Source organism: Prionailurus viverrinus, chromosome B1 (assembly GCF_022837055.1).
Source record: "Prionailurus viverrinus isolate Anna chromosome B1, UM_Priviv_1.0, whole genome shotgun sequence".
In the NCBI taxonomy this organism is placed as follows: domain Eukaryota; kingdom Metazoa; phylum Chordata; class Mammalia; order Carnivora; family Felidae; genus Prionailurus; species Prionailurus viverrinus.
This window is the reverse complement of record NC_062564.1, coordinates 137,741,964-137,761,364: the sequence shown is the minus strand read 5'-3', so window position 1 is coordinate 137,761,364 and position 19,401 is coordinate 137,741,964. Positions and strand designations below refer to the sequence as shown.

General features: G+C 38.5%; 2 protein-coding genes across 6 annotated transcripts in view; one reads left to right on the top strand and one right to left on the bottom strand.

The window, feature by feature from the left end:
• The window catches only part of HELQ (helicase, POLQ like), a 41,639-nt gene extending 28,002 nt beyond the window's left edge, over window positions 1-13,637 (bottom strand). For 3 of the 5 annotated variants that reach the window (XR_007151429.1, XM_047855005.1, XM_047855003.1), the window contains exons 1-7: window positions 13,449-13,637; window positions 11,006-11,720; window positions 7,079-7,257; window positions 5,581-5,781; window positions 5,040-5,112; window positions 2,458-2,555; window positions 898-996 (exon numbers count right to left, since the gene is read on the bottom strand). Coding sequence is in view for 4 of the 5 variants with exons in the window: in XM_047855005.1 (XP_047710961.1) it covers window positions 898-996; window positions 2,458-2,555; window positions 5,040-5,112; window positions 5,581-5,781; window positions 7,079-7,257; window positions 11,006-11,720; window positions 13,449-13,637 (1,554 nt within the window). In the remaining variant the exon portion in view is untranslated. Of the gene's footprint in view, window positions 1-897; window positions 997-2,444; window positions 2,556-5,039; window positions 5,113-5,580; window positions 5,782-7,078; window positions 7,258-10,113; window positions 10,351-11,005; window positions 11,721-13,448 lie in introns of those variants that run through there. The other 2 variants (XM_047855006.1, XM_047855007.1) reach the window with 2 other exon arrangements.
• A 261-nt stretch (window positions 13,638-13,898) lies between these two features.
• Window positions 13,899-18,979, top strand: MRPS18C (mitochondrial ribosomal protein S18C). The gene is made up of 6 exons (XM_047855011.1): window positions 13,899-14,175; window positions 15,409-15,461; window positions 17,016-17,099; window positions 18,108-18,165; window positions 18,701-18,760; window positions 18,846-18,979. Exons 1-6 carry the CDS (start codon window positions 14,076-14,078, stop codon window positions 18,920-18,922), a joined length of 432 nt encoding a protein of 143 aa, XP_047710967.1. The 5' UTR covers window positions 13,899-14,075; the 3' UTR covers window positions 18,923-18,979.
• Window positions 18,980-19,401: the final 422 nt, after the last annotated feature.

Here is a 19,401-nt window from a genome sequence, read left to right as displayed (position 1 = left end):
CAGATTCAATCACATTACAGGATATATTTTCAGAAATAAAAAATGTATTCATCAAGTAGACATAAGAAAGTCAACAGGGAGAAAAATATAAAATTATTTAAAAATCTCACTTCCTTCAACTTTATTAAAAACTAAGATACAGATTTAGAATATACCTTTATGGAATTCTAAACTATTGTAAAATCCCTTTCTTCTCTTTTTAATATACTTTACATAAGTCACAAAACATTAACATAGTAGACATTAACATTTTATATACAATATCTGAACTACATAGCCCACAAAAGTTTCTTCTTGTTTTGTGCTTGTTACTGAATGAATAAACATTTAAGGGAGAGGTCTCCAGATTTTCTTGGTTCATGGAGCCCCAGGGCCAAAAGAAATACCTAACAGTTTTGTTTATTAGGTATTTAGGTGCAAACAACTGAAGTACGTATTTCCTCACAATTTCGTAGCCATTTGAATAAATAATACACATCAGTTGAGTGAAAAAGATACTGTTATTTCATTTTTAACCATAATAGCTAACGAACAGGATGTGCGCACAACTGAGCACCCCATAGTCTTCCAAATCTTAGAATCAGATTGGACCTGGCTACTCTTTTTTCTGTCCCACGTTGATTATCACACAGTATTTGTTTACAGTAACTACAAAAAACAAACAAAAAAAACTTCACTAAGATATATCATAGAAAGGAATACAGTGTGATCTAATGTTAAAACTGGAAACTACCTCAAAGTGGTAGTTTGTATGGTGTCCAACAGATGTCAAGCATCCACTGTTTCTCTCAAAAATCTAAACTATCCTACGGCACCCATGTGAATCTTAAGTGGTGCCCCAGGGCACCTAGGCACAAAGTTTGGGAACCTCGTATTCAAGGGATATTAAAATGTTACCTTATAATTCAGTAGACGTGAAAAAGTCATGCCATTCTCAGCTTTGCTGTCAACCTCATATATCGCATCATTTATTTTCAAATATTCTTTTAATTCAACCTTGCATTAAAAAGACATTTGCAATTAATACCACATATAAATTCCTCTTTCCAAGTTTAAAATTTTGTGAAGTATGTTGTAAAAAAGGACAGCTACAGAAAAACTGTCGCTTTTCTAAGGTATGCAAAACATGCTTCAATTTAAAAGTTTTTTCTTTACCATTTCTTTGAGACTCTTTTCCCTTTCAATCAAAATAGGGATTAATACCCTTAAAGAAATACTTCTGAATTGAATAGCCACTAAAAGGAAACCAGACACTTCTGTTATTTGTCACAGGAAGTATAAATAAGTCAATGTTCACACTCTTTTATTAAGGAGTTATTTGTGTTATTCCTCAAGATCTAAAATTTTCTGTCTCATCAGTCATCAGTTTTAATTCTACATACCACCATATTCCCTTTAATTTAAGTATTTGTAGACAAAAGATGTTTGTGAATACAGTTCATTGCATTTTTAAAAGAAGAGTGTCTAATTTGACTATTAAGGTCAGCCAAGTGTCTCGAAAATTCTCCTCTTTGATGCAAATGTAAAAACATCAAATTTTAAAATTAACCTTGGCGATTCTCAATAACTATTTTCTGAAAAGCTATTTAGACACTGAATATGCACATGGGTACTGCAGACAGAGCAGATGTTCACTATAAGCTACTTTCAGATAATTAAGAAATATATTTACTTTTTTAAGTATTTTGGGAATACCGTTATTAGGGAGTTTAAATTTAAATCCACATGAAGTCTTAGCTTATTAAAAAAGCATTGTAACTACCAATGCATAAATATATGAAAATATTTTAACTTTTAAGTTAAATGCTTTTATATGCCAATGACTCAAAATATGAATGACTAAATTCTGACCAAATGAAAAAATTTTTAAGAAGTAGAAAAATAGAATGTATCTGGAAAATTTCATTCAATAAATTTCATTGAAGGCCCATAAGCCAAGTATTGTTGAGGTGCTACAGATACGCAAGTGACCCAAGCTAAGATCCTGACCCCATGGAGTTTATGTTCTTTATACACAAACTCTTATTAGCATGTAGCTGTGGTGACTGGAATTATACCCCTTCTATGGTATACCTACTCTATGGTATTTTTTATATGGTATGTTAGCCACTTTTCTTTTTTTAAATGATTAATTAATTAATTAATTAATTAATTTCTGTGAGAGAGAAGGAGAGGGCACACACACATGCATGAGTGAGGGAGGGGCAGAGAGAGAGACAGAGAGAATCCCATGAGGTGCAAAGAGAGGAGAAATGGAGAGAGAGAGGGAGAGAGAGAGAAGGAGAGAGAGTGTGGATCCAGCTCACCCAAAGCGGGGCTCGAACTCACAAATTGTGAGATCATGTGAGCCAAAGTCATATGCTTAACTGACTGAGCCACCCAGGCGCCCCAGCTACTTTTCTCTCTGAGTAAGATGATATAAAACAAATCCATACAGCGCAAACCTTAGGTACATACTGGTCTAAACTGACTGGTGTAATATTCTGCTTGAAGGAATTCTTGAAGGTCTTCAACATTGTTCAGTGTTGCACTCATGCCAATAATCTGAGTTGTTTCTAAAAAAAAATCCAAAGGATTGAGGAAAATGTGTTATTTAGTGTATCAAAATAGTAATTTCAGCAACCTTTTAAAATTTTTATTTTATTTTTAAAGTTTATTTTTATTTACTTTGAGAGAGAGAGAGAGAGAGTGCGCTGGGGAGGGGCCAGAGAGAGAGGGAGACAGAATCCCAAGAAGGTTCTGCACTGTCACAGCAGAGCCCGATGTGAAGCTTGAACTCATGAACCAAGAGATCATGACCTGAGCCAAAGTCAAGAGTCAGATGCTTAACTGGCTGAGCCACCCACGTGCCCTTAGCAACCTCTTTGAGTTCTGTATTCTTCCTGAGTGATCTGGGAAAGGAGGGAGGGAAGGAAGTAAGAAAAATATGAAGATATTACCAGAGTATTATTCTGGCAGTCAAAGACTGAAAACTTTCAGGTATCTTGACAGCTACTATTTGGAATTTTACAGAATCTCACACTTGTCAAAAAGTCAGATCTTTATCAAGAACTTCTAAACAACAATAATGAGTATAAATATGCTTGTTGCTGACAATCTGGACCATTGTTAGGAAGAGTTATGACATGGTCCACAGGTATGGCTACAGGCAGATGAATAACGTAGGATGTGGGGCTGAGTAGGTCCTGAACTCTTGTCATATAAAGCTCTTTATGGGATCTTGCTATCAGGTTGACAATTATTTTTTTTTTTTAAATAAAGGTGGAGTGAAACTCATGTGGCTGCATGTCCTGGGCAGTATAAAATGGCTGCTTGCCATAGGAAAGCAACTCCGTCAGGCAGGTTTTATGACTATCACCCATTTTTAAAAATTTTTTTATCATTGAAATATAGCTGACATACAGTGTTATATTAGTCTCAGGTGTATAACACAGTGATCGACAATTCAGTACATTACACAATGTTCTCCACGATAAGTGTAGCTACCATCTGTCATTATCATGGACTATCTTGCCTATGCTGTACTTTTCAACCTCATGACTTGTTTATAACTGTAAAGTTTGTACCTTCACTTATTTCACCCATCCCATTATCAATTATTTTTGGTGCATAAGGAAACAGAGGCACAGTTAACATAACTTGCTCAAGGCCACATGTGTTGTTAAAAGTGAGTCAGGATTTTATTCCAGCTCCAGAGTCTGTCCTCAGCCGTGTGGTAACACATGACCCCCTATACAGACAGACAGTAGGGAAATCAAGAGAGAATGTTTCAGCACCTAAAAGAAAAAGGAATGATAAACAACCAAATGCTGAAGAAAAATAAGACAAGGACAGTCAGTATGCACTGGAGTTGACAAGCAGGTGACGATTTGTCTCTCTTCCTCTGCTTTATATTTTTCCATGGAATTTGTCACCATCTGATACACCATATGTTTTCTTTATCCGTTGACTGTCTGCTCACTTTCACTAAAACAGGTTCAGTGAAGGCTGGGACTCTGTGTTATTCACTGCTAGAGCCTTAGCATTTAAAATAGTGTCTGGCACAAAGTAGGAACTCAGTAATTGTTTTTAACGAATGATTATAAAGTGCTGCAACCTGCCTAAATAATATTGCTATCAAAAATTGTAAAATAATTCTTAATATTTGACCTTTATAATTAATCACTTTTCCATATATTAGCTCTTGTTAATATATGGAATTTATATATAATATAATTTAATAAGTCATTGCAACAGCACATCTATGAATAGGAAAGAAGACATTTAGAATAAATATTTCATATACATTGAAAGACTATTTGATGTTGCAAATAGCTCCTTCAAGTGACTACTTACATTCACTGGTCTGATGATGAGGATACTGATGGTGGTGGCAACAACAAACGTTTATCGGGTGCTATGTGCTAGGTAATTGTTGAATGCTTTGCCTGGTTAACTCATATAATCTTCACAACGATCCCATCAGGGTGGAACCATTATCCCCATTTTACAGATGAAGAAATAGGTTGAGTCACACGACTAAGTACACACAACTAGTAAGTGGAACAAGATGTCCTCAAACGTTAATTTCCTTCACATTCACAGCTCTACTCATATACCGTTTCCTCCAACAAAAGTTTATAAGTTTACTTTAGAAGTAAAAAAATCTAAGGGGTGCCTGGGTGGCTTAGTTGGTTGAGCATCTGACTCTTGATTTCGACTCAGGTCATGATATCACGGTTCGTGGGTTCGGGCCTGCGTTGGGCCTGCTGACAGAGCGAACGAAGCCTGCTTGGGATTCTCTCTCTCCCTGTCTCTCTGCCCCTCCCCACTCATTCTCATTCTCTCTCTCTCTCTCTCTCTTTCTTTCCAAATAAGTAGACTTAGAAAAAAGAAAGAAGTAAAACTAATGCAGAATGATAAACTTAAAAAAAAGGAAAGAAGTAAAAAGCTAATGCAGAATGCTTGAGTATCTTATTCTGTTACGTAATCTAACTAATGACACAAGTCTTTCACAGGCTTCCTGAGTATAAATCAATTCTATTTGAAAAAATACTTACTGCTAGTGTAGAGGACTTTTGCTAGGGTCATTTCCAGTATAGCCCCACGGCTTCCCTCACCAATCATGTGTAACTTTGAGATTTAAAAAAAAAACGGGAGAAAAGTAAATTTGCATATGCCTATATAGAACACGCATGTATTTATATGAAATCAAGTAATCTTTGCTTTAGAATTCTTAAGCATTTTGGAATATAGCAATTAGAGTACACATGCATTGTACCACTGATATTTTATGTTAATGAGGCTTGGGGGCAACATCCTGACACACCTGGAAATTGATAAGCATCATTATAAAATTGAATATACACATACATATATATTCACTCTTCAAAAAACACTTAACATAAAGCCGAATTTAAGATTACTAAGCGTGAAATGTATTCATCTGTATTGTCTACATATTAAAATAAATTACTTATCCTCATAGAGGTACTAAGTGGACCCACATAATAATACATGTTGATATTAATTAATTAGTAATAAAATATAATTATTCAAGAATTATTAATAAAATGATAAACTATAAAAGCAGTTACTAACCTCATCTACAACAACCAGACCCAGACTGCCAATCCTTCCAGTTTCAATCAAGGAGTTCACCAGACTATGTCCTTTTTCAATAGTGGCAATATAGAGAGATTTTTTTTCCCTTCTTTTAATTGGGGGAAACTTTCCTTTGCTTCCAGCATATTCTTCAACAAAGAAACCCAGTTCTATACCAAAACTTGACAAACCTGAAATCTAGAATATCAGTTAAAATAAGCAAAAAATTAGATAATTAACTCAATTATTAAGAGCTCATGTCTATTTTTTAAAAATCTAAAATAGTACATAATACCAATGAATGAGAACAAAGACACAGATAAGACACATATATCTAAGAAATGTCATAATTCACGTGTGGCTCTTTGCAAAATGAATGCAACTTTTACATTACATAATCAATGTGAAAATAAATTTCAAATGTTTCCTCTTGATGTAAAAAACAAATCAGCATAACTCACTTATTTTGATAAAATAATCGATTACTTTCTGCTTGAAGAGGCAGGCTAAATAGCGTAAAAAACATAACGTAAACAACATAACATAAAAAACATTTTTTTTAATATTTATTTATTTTTGAGAGACAGAGACAGAGCACAAGATGGGGAGGGGCAGAGAGAGAGGGAGACACAGAATCCAAAGCAGGCTCCAGGTTCTGAGCTGTCAGTACTGAGCCCGATGTGGGGCTCGAACCCACAAACTGTGAGATCATGACCTGAGCTGAAGTCATTCGCTTAACCGACTGAGCCACCCAGGAGCCCCTCAACGGAATTTTTAAAATGGAATTTAATCCACCAGTTTAGAAAAAAAATAAAATTCTTCTTTTAAGAGGCAATTAGTATTAGAAAAGACTTTTGGTAGGTTCTACATACTGCTTTGCACATCCCAAAAATATTAATTCTCCATCATTAATAGAAGTACCTCTTCTTAGTCAATAAAAAGTTGTTACAGGAATGCCTGGGTGGCTCAGTTGGTTAAGTGTCCAACTTCAGCTCAGGCCATGATCTCATGGTTTGTGAGTTCAAGCCCTGCATTGGGCTCTGTGCTGACAGCTTGGAGCCTGGAGCCTGCTTAGGATTCTGTGTCTCCCTCTTTCTCTCTCTCTCTGCCCCTCACCTGTCTGTTCTCCCTCTCCCTCTCCCTCTCTCTCTCAAAAATAAATAAATAAACTTTAAAAAAATAGTTGTTACATTTATGGTACCTTTTCTATCTTAGTATGAAAATGTTAACAAATACTGCTTGTTAAAAAAAAAATCGGGGCGCCTGGGTGGCGTAGTCGGTTAAGCGTTCGACTTCAGCCAGGTCACGATCTCGCGGTCGGTCCGTGAGTTCGAGCCCCGCGTCAGGCTCTGGGCTGATGGCTCGGAGCCTGGAGACTGTTTCCGATTCTGTGTCTCCCTCTCTCTCTACCCCTCCCCCGTTCATGCTCTGTCTCTCTCTGTCCCAAAAATAAATAAAAACGTTGAAAAAAAAAATTAAAAAAAAAAAATCGCACCTTTTCTTGGACAATTGCCACATATGGTAGGATCATTAGAACATCTCTCCGCCGGCAAAGCAGTTCTTGCAGCATTAAAATCTCAGCCACAAGGGTTTTCCCACCACTCGTTGGCAAGGAATATATTAAGTTTTTTCTTTCTTGCACAGAATTCAGTGTTAAGCAAGTATGTTGCCATTCTACAGAATTAAAAAAAAAAAAAGAAAGCATTCCTTTCCCCTTCTACAATTCAGTCTTAAGAAAGTTTTCTAAGAAGGAAAAACCAAATTCCATTCTGTGTATCAATCTCCTCATAATAGTAAGTGTAATTATACATACTTGTTAAATGTCAAACATCCCTAGTCCTCGATGGGCAAGCCAGTGAGAGTCTAATTCTAATTCAGGCCTGGGCAAAGAAGTGGGTGACTAGGCCACCTATTCGCCAGCTGCACACTTAGGTGTAAGATTCTAACAGAGCAGGTAGTGATCTCGGGTATCACCTGAGCCATCAGAGGAGCTAAAGGACAGTACAAAGATCTGTGTGAATTCTAATGCTTTGCTCTTATGCTCTGCAAGGAGATTGTGTAAGCTTCCCTTTCTCATCTACCCACACAACATCCTAGAGAGAAACAGGGGACGGAGGGGGAAAAAAAACCCATGATGTTTTATACATAGTTAGAAAGACTATTCAACCGGCTATTATGGGGAGCTGAACTCTGGCCTGAATACCATTTTGAGCTGTAAGAATATTGAAACCACAGGACTAGGATTCTTAACCGGCACATCTAGGAATTCCACAATGTAGCAAGGTGGAATTCACTAAAAGGACCAAATCAGATCCAAAACAAAACTAGAGTTTTGAAAACTAGAGTAACTACTCTCAAGGATAATCTGACAATGTGGACCATCAAAAGTCTTCAAAATATGCATCAGTACTTTATCACTAGGAAAATGGGCAAAGGATATGATAAGACATTTCACAGCAGGAAGAAATATGAATGGCTAATACATACGTGAAAAGATGCTCAACTGTTACCTACTCGGTTGGCAAAATAAAATACAAGTAACTACTAAAAACAAATAGTCCCACATATAGAAATTCTGGAGCTGACTGGGGACAAGGAGACATTCTTATGTGTGGCTGATGAGAGCATAAAATACTATAATCTTTGTAGGGGTGCCTGGGGGGCTCAGTCAAGTGTCCAACTCTTGATTTTGGCTCAGGTCATGATCTCACGGTTCGTAGGATCAAGCCCTGCATCAGGCTCTGTGCTGATAGTATAGAGCCTTCTTGGGATACTCTCTCTCCCTCTCTCTGTCCCTCCCCTCTCCAAAATAAATAAATTAATTAAAAAAACAACAACAACAACCCTACACACTGTCTTTGGTCTAGTAGTATTGCTTCTAGGTCTCTACACCTATAGAAATAAAAACAAGATTATGTGCAAGATGTTCATCATAGCATTACTTATATAAAACAAAGAGCCATCAAAGGGTAAAGGTTGGATAAATTATTGCAATCATATGATATTCTTTACAGCCTGAAAGCAGGTGGTAGACTGATTTATACATGCTCAATATATAATGAAAGATTATAAATGTGTGTTATACTGTAACTAACCAATTATGTACAGATTATTAGAAAAAAATATATACATAGAAAAGTTGTACTTGAATGTATTACATTTTCCAAAAAAAGTTAAATAAAAAAAGGTGACTACTAATAGGATATATTGCAAAGCTTTAAAAAGTTACATCTGAATAACAGCCAAATGACTAACTTCTTACATTTTGGTGATTCCCAAATATTTGCAAATGACTTCTTTTCACTTTACAAATATTTCAAAAGGGGGACATGGGTGGCTCAGTCAGTTAAATGTCTGACTCTTGATTTTGGGTCAGGTCATGATCTCACGGTTCATGAGTTCAAGCCCCATGTCTGTGCCAACAGCATGGAGCCTGCTTGGGATTCTGTCTCCCTTTTCCTGTCTATCCCTCCCTTCTCCCCTTCCTCCCTCCCTTCTCCCCCTCAAAATAAATAAATAAACATTTAAGAATAAAAATATTTCAAAAATACTTAAATACGTATGTTTAATATTTAATACTTACATATTAAAAATATTTCAGGCTGGTATTACCCATTATATATGAAACGGCAGGTATCTGTACAAAAATACAACTTGACCACATCCGCATTTCATACAACTCAGATTTTTTTAAAGTATAAAATGACCAAAATAACAAATACTTACCAATATCACTTATCTTCACCCATTAAAAAATGATTAACTTAGTTCTCAACATTTATGGAAAACCCATTAAGCATGCAATTCTATGATAAAAAGGCAAAAAAATAAGAACAGTGTAAGGTTGAGGTTCTCAAGCTCAGAGGTTCTAACTTCTGGCACACCAGGATCCACTGGAGGGCTTGTTAAAGCCAATTGCCAGGTCACACCCCCAGAGGTTGATTCAGTAGGTCTAGAGTGGAGCTTGAGAATACTTATTTCAATGAGTTTCCAGGTGCTGCTGCTGCTGCTGTCCAACAATTACACTTTCAAAACCACTACTTTAGCCCAATGAGAAGTGACACACATATTTATGCTTTAAATTGGTCATGTCATCGAACCAGATTGATTAGCAAAAAGAGCTTTAAAAACTTGTTATTTACTCAAGTTCTTACTTAGAAGCTACGAACATAACGATTGACAGTCATTACCCAAGTCTCATTTCGCATGTCCTTGACGCAGAACATAGCTTGCAAAACAACCACGATTGTTACTTACTTTTTAATAGACCAGGAACTAAGGCTCAGAGTGCAAAACTTGTGTTTAAGTGACAGGATCAGAATTCACAACTAGGCTGACAAGCCCCAGCAGTTGAGAACCAACAGGAGCCTACCAGGCACAGCGGTAGTTAATTAAGAAAAAGAGGAGTCAGAGATAGCCCTGTCCTCAGAGAACTTGCTCTGACAGAAGATGCGGATTAAACAAAGAACAAGGAGCTAGGAGAAAAGCAGAGGGAAGAAAGTGAACGCCTGCTTCAAGGGCAATACACACCTTTAGCTCTTTAACTGCAAACCTCACAATTTAGAATTAGACTCTTTTAGTTTTACATTAGACTTTGTGTCCTTTCTCCACCTGATTGTCTTCTCCCTGAGATGAGAACCGTGTTTTCATATGGTTCGTAAGGTACTAACACAGGAGTTTCAGAAACACTTATGAAGTGATGGGTTGATAGGCTCATCTTTTGAGGATGGCAGCAACCGTCCCTTCTTTGTCTAAAATGGCACATATCTGAAATACATGCAAAGACCCAGGATTTTTGAAAAACATTACAACATTTATTGTTATTGATACTATCTCTTTGCACTTAACTCTTAACTTCAGCTGTCTTCAGAGATGTTTAGTTTTAATCAGTGGTATTACTAATATTGATGCTGTCACTCAAGACATGAGTAGTAAAAGGAATTTCAAGTTTTGGTAGAGAAGACAGAGCCAGCCAAGGAAACACCAGCTAAGAAAACTGAGAAGCAACTAGACGATCAGAGATAAAAACAGGAGTGGAATGTCAAGAAGTCAAGAAGTCCGTGTTTCAAGGGTCTGGTTAATTGTGTCTGGTAAGCTACTAAGAAGTTAGAAAGAACTAAAAGTATCGGATTTAGACACCCTAGTCCTATCTCAAGTGAGAGCACAGAACCCAGGGTTGGAGTGGGCTGAGAATTGTGAGGTGAGGAAAGGAAGACAGCAAAGGTAACAGATTTGAGAAGTGTGACCATGAAGGGAAGAGGTTCAGTAGCAGCAGGATAGGAATGGAAGGCTTGAGAGAACTGATATTTTGATTCATCTTAAGATGAGATATGTGACCATGGGAGCATCTGCTTTCTATTGATTTGCACAAGTATTATGGTAATTATGGTAAACGTTTTTTCATTTCAGCAAAAAGCATTACCATATAATTTTCCAATTCCCTTGAACTGAACATAAAGGTCTCTCACTTTGCTGGGTAATGAATAAAAAGGACCAAGGTCATCTGATGATGACTCAATTGTTTTCTTGGCAACATTAATCTCCTCAGATAGGAGAGTCTCTTTGAGTTGTTTAGTCCTAGAAAATATTGGTGTTTGGGCCTTGGCATTTCCAGTCATGGCACTTTTTAGATGTTCTTTAAGGCTTTTTCTTCTATTCTCCTCTGAGCTAGTTCTGACTTTAGAAGAGGAATCATCAGTTTGCTGGTGTTGTTCTATGCTATTCTGGGGTAATTCCTCATTCACAGTCTTGTGGAAGGAGGAGTTGCAATCCCTCTCTTTGGTAGACTGATCGCCCAAATCATTTGAAGAATTATGCAAATTTTCAAAGTATAAAACCTGGGAGGAAGGTATATCATACAAAAGATCAGGTTCAGGTTCAATACAGACATCTTCCTGCCTACTCTGGTTCTTTGTGTGCTCATCCATTTTTAATTCAGTAAAGTTGTCTATGGTAGTAATGCTGAGTTTGTTGTGTTTGTCGCTTTCTGAACAAAGATCGTCAGTGGCAAGGTCTGAGGCATGTTTCCTATGTTCAGGAAGCTGCATACATTGTTCCAGGTCATCAACGTGAGCTAAAAAAGAGTTTTCAGCAAAGCTATCATAGTCACCAAACATGTCCTCTTCACTGTCATTATTCTGGAAAGAAAATGAAAAGATTTATGGTCAATTCTAGCTTCACTATAAATAAAAGTTTCAGTCTCAGGCTATACCAAGGTATAATTATATGGATCATAGACCTTAATGTAAATCACCCTATGAAATGGATATCATCGTCTCCATTTTACAGATGAAGAAATGGAAGCCCAGAGTGTGTAAGTGATTTGCCTAAACTGCACTCCTAGTGTATGGTGATACAGGGATCCTGATTTAGTCAGTGCTAAATCCTTAAAGGTAATCCTAAAAAGGTAGCAAGACCAACCGACATCCCTTGAAATGTCATCTCACTAGAAGTTTCTGGTAACTGCACTATCTTTTCCCCTCCCATACTCCAATCTAAGACCAGCTTGTAACAGAACCATGCTTGTTTCACTGGACATTCCAAGGAAATTCTGTTCCTAGGAATTTGGAATTGAAAGGAAGGGTCTGCATACGGACTTGGGATGATCTACTAAACAGAGGAGATGTAAATTTAGAGGTAGCAGTACAGTGAAGTGATTAAGAAAACAAGATCAGAAGGGGCACCTGGGTGGCTCAGTCGGTTAAGCTACCGACTTCAGCTCAGGTCATGATCTCATCATCAGTGAGTTCGAGCCCCATGTGGAGCTCTGTGCTGACGGCCCAGAGCTGGAGCCTTCTTCAGATTCTCTCTCTCTCTCTCTCTCTCTCTCTCTCTTTCTCTCTCTGCCCCTCCCCCACTCACTCTCTGTCTTTCAAAAATGAATGTCAAAAAAAAAAAAAAAAAAAAAAAAAAGCAAGACCTGAAGTCAGAAACCCAGTTTCTTGGGCGCCTGACTGGCTCAGTCAGTTGAGTGTCTGACTTCCGCTCAGCTCAGGGGTTTGTGGGTTTGACTCCCCAATCCCCCACATCAGGCTCCCTGCTGTCAGCAAAGAACTCACTTCAGATCCTGTGTCCCACTCTCTCTCTGCCCCTCCCCTGCTCATGTTCTCTCAAAAAAATAAATTAATTAACATTAAGAAAAAATAAGTGTTTCTTAACTTCTCAGGGCCTGATTAATGTTGTAAAACCAAGATAATGCAAATAGCTTAAGCTTAACAAAATACCCCGCACATAATGAGTGTGCAATTAAATGACTGGGTGGCGCAGTCGGTTAAGCGTCTGACTTCAGCCAGGTCACGATCTCGCGGTCCGTGAGTTCGAGCCCCGCGTCGGGCTCTGGGCTGATGGCTCAGAGCCTGGAGCCTGTTTCTGATTCTGTGTCTCCCTCTCTCTCTGCCCCTCCCCCGTTCATGCTCTGTCTCTCTCTGTCCTGAAAATAAATAAAAAACGTTGAAAAAAAATTAAAAAAAAAATAAATGGCAGATTCTATTAGCACAGTAGGAACAGCAGTAACCTGGAAATCTAGATTTGCATCTCAGTCATGCCACTTATTTGCTGCAAGTGTGACTTTCATACCTATAAAAAAATGAGGATAGCAAAGCAATAATACCTCACAAGTGAGGACTAACAGCGATAACAAAGACGAAGTAAGCAAATGAAGGCTAGTAGATAATTGGTCAATTGTTTGCATCTAAGAAGGGAACTGCCGAAATTTTTAAGTTTCAAATTCCATCACTTCTACAGCTGGTCTCCCAGGGTTCTTTCAGTGGGCATGCACGCTAGGAGACCTGGGTTTACATCATCGCTCCAAAAGTGGACAATGAGACCAGGACCTTGGGGGAATTTGAGAGCTGAGGCGGTTGTACCTCGACGGGCTGCACCTCCGCGGTTTTCTTCCGCCGACTTCCAGCCATCATCTCCTCCTCGTCCTCCTCCTCCTCATCGCCTGGCTGGAGATCGGCGGCCGTGGGGGAGGCAAAAATGCTCTCTAAGCTAGGCCGGTTCCTTTTGCGGACAGCAACCCGCCGGCGGATGCGGGAACCACCTTCATTCATGGCAGGGGCCGAGGACCCTGCCCGAACTTCGTCTCGCGTGACCCAGCTGCCAAACCCCCGTGGAAGAGGGAGTGGAGCACTGGGCGAGGGTAGCAACTGACGGGAAACCGCGCTCGCCTGTCCATCCACCTTAGGGTAATATCGCAAATCAATTGCCGGGAGGCGGGGGGGGGGGGGGGGGGGGGCGGCACTCAAACCGGAAGCGGAGGCCCGAGCAGAGGGGCCCGCCTTCTTCTTGTCCAATCATAGGTGTCCCAGGCTTGTGCCTGTGAAGGGGTGAACGAAAAGGTGCTGCGCAGGCGCATTGAAAACCTTACCGACTTCGGTTCGTCAGCGGAACCTTTGAATCGAGTTTTCGGGCCACCAAGGGAGGAACCCCGGAGGCGACTCGTCAGGACTATTTGGAAAGAGGATAAGGAAGAGGAGGAGCGAGGATCCATGGCGGCGCTGGTTGCTGTTTGCAGTGATCTAGGGAGGAAAAAGTTGGCGTACTTCATAAAGCCAGCTCTCTGCCTCAGAGATCCTAAGACTCACGCGGGTAAAGTTTCCATAACCTATGCTCTTTTGTGGCATTGCAGCCGTTGCATTGGCCCTAATTAGGTTGGTGGAGTGGTCACTGTTAGCCAAACAACGCCGGTTTCTAGGCGATTAAGAGCTTCTCCAGGATACGTGGGAATCTGTAATGGCCCGTGACTAGTGTTTTAAGGCAGAAGGGTGCGTGATTGTCGTCGAGTACACTTTTTTAACCACACGAAGAGAGTGATCTCCTGATTCTCAGAGTACTTGCTTGGGAGCTCTGTGTAGAGTTGGTTAGGAAAGTACATTTCCAGAGTCACCCAGCAGCAGATTATAGGGGATGTCTAACGTTCCAGATCAGGGCGAAATTGTGACATGGGCTCTCGAATCTATCGTTTCTGCACGTTATCTTTTCTGTCAATACTTTCTTTAGGGGGTCTGTTACTACATTTTCCCTATGGTATAACAATGCCTTTCTGTTGCTTTCCCGGCATTTCCATCGAAATCTGCCTCTAACCGTTGAGTGAAGGGAAAATAAACTTCAGGAAGAGAGCAGGTGAGAGGTTGTAGGGGTAGGGAAATATATGCCTTTTCCCCAAAGCCTTGGAAAGCACATTCATCATAAATCTTACTCTGCCTCACTTCTAAAGGTTTTTATCCTGTCGTTGTTTGTAAATATAAAACCTCTTAAAAAAAATCTTTTTTAACGTTTATTCATTTTTGAGAGAGAGCATGAGTGGGGAAAGGGCAGAGAGAGGGAGACAGAATCTGCTCCAGGCTCTGAGCTGTCAGCACAGAACCCCACACGGGGGCTCCTTACGAACTGCGAGGTCCTGACCTGAGCCCAAGTCCGACTGCGAGATCCTGACCTGAGCCCAAGTCCGACGCTCAACTGAGCCACCCAGGTGCCCCAAAACCTCTTTGTTCAATAAAAATTTTAAATGTTTATTTTAGAAAGAGAGAAAGAGGAAGAGTGTGAGTGGGGGAGGGGCAGAGAGAGAGGGAGACACAGTATCAGAAATCTGCTCCGGGCTCTGAGCTGTCAGCACAGAGCCCAGCCTGGGGCTCAAACCCATGAACTGGGAGATCATGACCTGAGCTGAAATCGGATTAACTGACTGAGCCATCCAGGTGCCCCCAAACCTTTCTTTTATATTGTATCCCTTGGTTCATCTTGCTTCCATAAAACAAAAATATTTCTTTAGTTACAGAGCTAACAAAAAGAATTGGTTTGTTTCTGTTTGTTTAATTGCAGTGCTGTGGAGAAGCTGTTCACAATATACGCAGGTAGCCAGCAATGAGGACCTGGTAAGGCTTTTTTTCTTCCCTTTAAGGCATTTGCAAATATGAGCAAATTCTTACATTTTAGCTATTTGAATAAAGTTCAGCTGGACGACAAAACAATTAAGAAAATAATCAAAGTTTGAAAATTATAATTCATTGGTGAATCAGCACTTAAGAGAGCTTTGAAGTAAGAGAATTTCTAAAGATCTACCAAGAAGCATCAATTGTGTAAGACCATACTTTTCTTCCTAGATCTTAAATTTAAAGATATGTGCTTTAGAAATTAAAGAAGGTAGTTTTGGTGTGTGCAATAATTGCAGAATATCCAACAGAGGAATTGGACAAAGTCTCTTCCCCATTTCAGATTCAGTTCTTTGTGCCATTCATTACTGGGGGAGTTTGGGGGGGAGTGGGTTTGGTGTTTTAGTGAGTGAGTGATCAAAATTAAAGTTTGACAACCAGGATGTTCAATACAGTTTCTTTTAGCCTGTAGATGTATTTTTATGGGTTTCAAGTGCTAGCTTTGGGCTTGGCCAGTATAGCTTTTCCTGCTATATGCAAAGATGATTTGACACTAATCAAACCATACAAAACATTTTAACACAGTGTAGAGAAGGAATGTAATCATTACATGTGAGCTGCATATAAATTGGATTAAGAGTCTGAAGGGTTGGAAAACAGAATTCTAGTCCCTTGAGCATCCTTCTTGGTCATTTAATGCACACCACAGTTCAAGAGAGTAAAGGACATTACTAGAGCTGTTTTATAGGTCATAAATTCCCCTGAGATGCTAATAAAATATGGGCTCTCAGAAAAAAGCTCACAATTTCATTCACTTGAAATTTTGCATACAACTACAGGGGGTTAAGGTCTTCAAAGCCATTTCTAGATAAGAATATCTTGATTGGAGACATGCCTGTACTGATTATAGATGGGAGGCATTGTGACAGAAGCATTAGAGGTAGTAGTGAGGACAGAAAAACCAAAAAGGTTGAGATATAAAGCAGTTTGGGGCCATGAAAGGTATCCTCCCATAAACAGAGATTGTATTCTATCCCAGAATCCTCCTCCATGATTTAATTCCTCCTCAGCCAAACCAAAGTACGCATACAAAACATTTATAAACACACTGAAATCCTTAAAATGGTGACTCTTTTTTTTTTTTTTAATTTTTTTTTTTTTTCAACGTTTATTTATTTTTGGGACAGAGAGAGAGAGACAGAGCATGAACGGGGGAGGGGCAGAGAGAGAGGGAGACACAGAATCAGAAACAGGCTCCAGGCTCTGAGCCATCAGCCCAGAGCCTGACGCGGGGCTCGAACTCCCGGACCGCGAGATCGTGACCTGGCTGAAGTCGGACGCTTAACCGACTGCGCCACCCAGGCGCCCCAAAATGGTGACTCTTTTTTAGAAACCTTGATTTTTCTTCTACAAGCCAAGCTGTCATTTATTCTTTTTCATATTAAGAAAGGTACAACTAATCCTTTGGATAGATTCAAATGTGGTAACCTTAAGATTTAATTCTATTTTAATATTAACACATTAAACTATTAAATTTTTTTCTTTCCTTTATCTTAGCCCATTCCAATGGAAAATCCTTATAAGGAGCCTCTTAAAAAATGTATTTTGTGTGGAAAACGTGTAGATTATAAGAATGTACAGGTGAGATATGGTTTTACTTCACTATGATACTTGATTTTAGGATTTTTGCTCCCTTGTTAGTCATAACTAAAGAGAATCAAGTCAGTTTTATAACAGGCTTTGTGTAGAGGCACCTGTTGTAGTAACTTCATAATTTCAAATCTGGTTTTCTATGTACAAGGCATCCCTTTTATTAAAATGAGAGCCCTTTGGCTCTCCCTCATCTATTATTTCAGCTCAGTGTTTTCTTCCTTTTTTTCCCCCCCTGCCTTAAAGGTCTTACCAGTAGCTCACTATGCAGGGATTCTTAGTTGGTAGAGTTAACAATTTGGAAAAAGCCCCTCTGCTGAAGTTGATCTCTGTACTGATACACTACCAATATCACCGCTTCAAAGGTATTTTTATTTCTTGTCCAGGGCTCAGCAAATTAAAAGTGGCAAATGAGGGGCAAGAATGGTTCTGGAGTTAAGTATCCTGACAGTAGCATAAAGTGATAGCTGCCTTAGGAGCAAAACCATTAAATTTAAAGCACGTCAGGAGGATTATGCATGGTGCCAGCGCAGTGCCTGCTACCTGAAAAGTACTGAAGAAGAATTTAAATTAATAAAACGCAAAATTATGGCAAGTAGCTTGATGTACCTGTTGAAGACCTCATTGTAGTCTGATAGAATAATGTGATAGCCTGTCATGATAGATGAAATGTTTAATGCTAAGCATAGTATTTTAGGAAAGTATCTGTGGAGGTCAGGGAAACAGCTTTAGCACTGAAAACAAGTGCTCATTAAGCTGTTGTATAGACTTTTTTTGACACACTGGATAAGAGATGTTAACTTTGGTAATTAGCTTTTTCATTTAAAAAGATGATCTATTAATAGAATGGACATAGTATTTTTATTTAATGAATTTTGCCTGAAATTAAGCCTTTACATAACTTGACAGTGATATATACATTTTTTAATTTACACAATCAAGGTTGAACAAATGTATTGATATAAATTTTTTTTCTCCTCCAAATAAAACTCAAAACAGCTTTTGTCCCAGTTTATATCTCCATTTACTGGATGCATTTATGGAAGGCACATAACAGGTATTTTGTTTTCTATTATACCAACTTATAAAAATTAGATAAATCTACTTGTTATTTAAGAAAAATGGCAGATATTCAGATTGTGCTATAAATCACTATTAGACCAGATATGACAGTACTTTGAGAAAGCCTCTTTGTAGTCCAAAAGGGCTATTATTTTACATGTCTTCTTATGCTCAGAGCTAACTACAGGCGGACATGTAAAAAAAAAAAAAAAAAAAAAAATGAGGGCTTAAGAAAATTGCATTGATGTTTTGGAGTATACTATAATCATTCCTATTTATTTAAACCTGGGGCCAATTGCCTCTAGGCCAAGTTGGATCTACCACTGGTTTTTGTAAATAGCTTACTTTACGTAGTGTCTATAGCCACTTTGTGAGCTACATCAGACTAAATTAGGACACTGTATGGCCCACAGAGCCTAAAATATTTACTACCTTGCTGTTTACAGGTTTTTTAGCCTTTCCTTAAGATAGTTGTTGTGCGTTTTGAGTGCTGACATTTTTTTATGAATATGAAAGCATTTCTTTCATAGGTCTTTGTGGGAAGAAACAGAAAGAAATCACAAAAGCAATTAAGAGAGCTCAAATAATGGGTAAGAGCATCTGAAAAACTGAATTGGGCTAATCGAAAGTTTTTGCTCGTTATCTTTTGTGAAGAACTTTCATTCTTTTTTACAGGGTTTATGCCAGTTACATACAAGGATCCTGCATATCTCAAAGACCCTAAAGTTTGTAACATCAAGTATCGGGAGTAAATTACATGTCTTATCATCAGTAAATGTATTTTACAATAAATGGTTGTATGGTTTTAATATTGACTCAAATTAGAAGATTTAATAATCTTTGAGTAGAAAATAGGCTAAATCTTGCCAAACGCTTGTAAGTTTTAAATTCTTAATAATTGAGATCTTACAAGGAAAAAGTGCTTCCACTGCTCATTAAAGAAACATTATTTAAAATGTTAATACTCATCACATTTTACATACATACAAACTTTAAAAATTGGTACTGTAGGATTGTCATTTTATCTGGTCCCCACTTAGCTCATACCATATACAACTCATATTGGGATTTTAAGTATGGAATAGAGGACTTGGAATTTTACTTGAGTCCCAGATTTTGTCTTGTAAATGGGATTTTAGGCATATGGTTGCATCAAGGTAGAATGCTTTTATTAATGCCCAAATTCCATGTGACAGAGTGTAGACTTGAAATTGCTTAGATTTTCTAACTA

What these genes read in the sequence shown, in the direction of transcription:
- MRPS18C (XM_047855011.1), top strand. Translation starts at nt 14,076, where the DNA reads ATGGCGGCGCTGGTTGCTGTTTGCAGTGATCTAGGGAGGAAAAAGTTG. An exon ending in TAGCCAGCAATGAGGACCTG is followed by an intron (nt 15,462 to 17,015) that starts GTAAGGCTTTTT and finishes CCTTTATCTTAG; the next exon opens with CCCATTCCAATGGAAAATCC. An exon ending in TAAGAGAGCTCAAATAATGG is followed by an intron (nt 18,761 to 18,845) that starts GTAAGAGCATCT and finishes TCTTTTTTACAG; the next exon opens with GGTTTATGCCAGTTACATAC.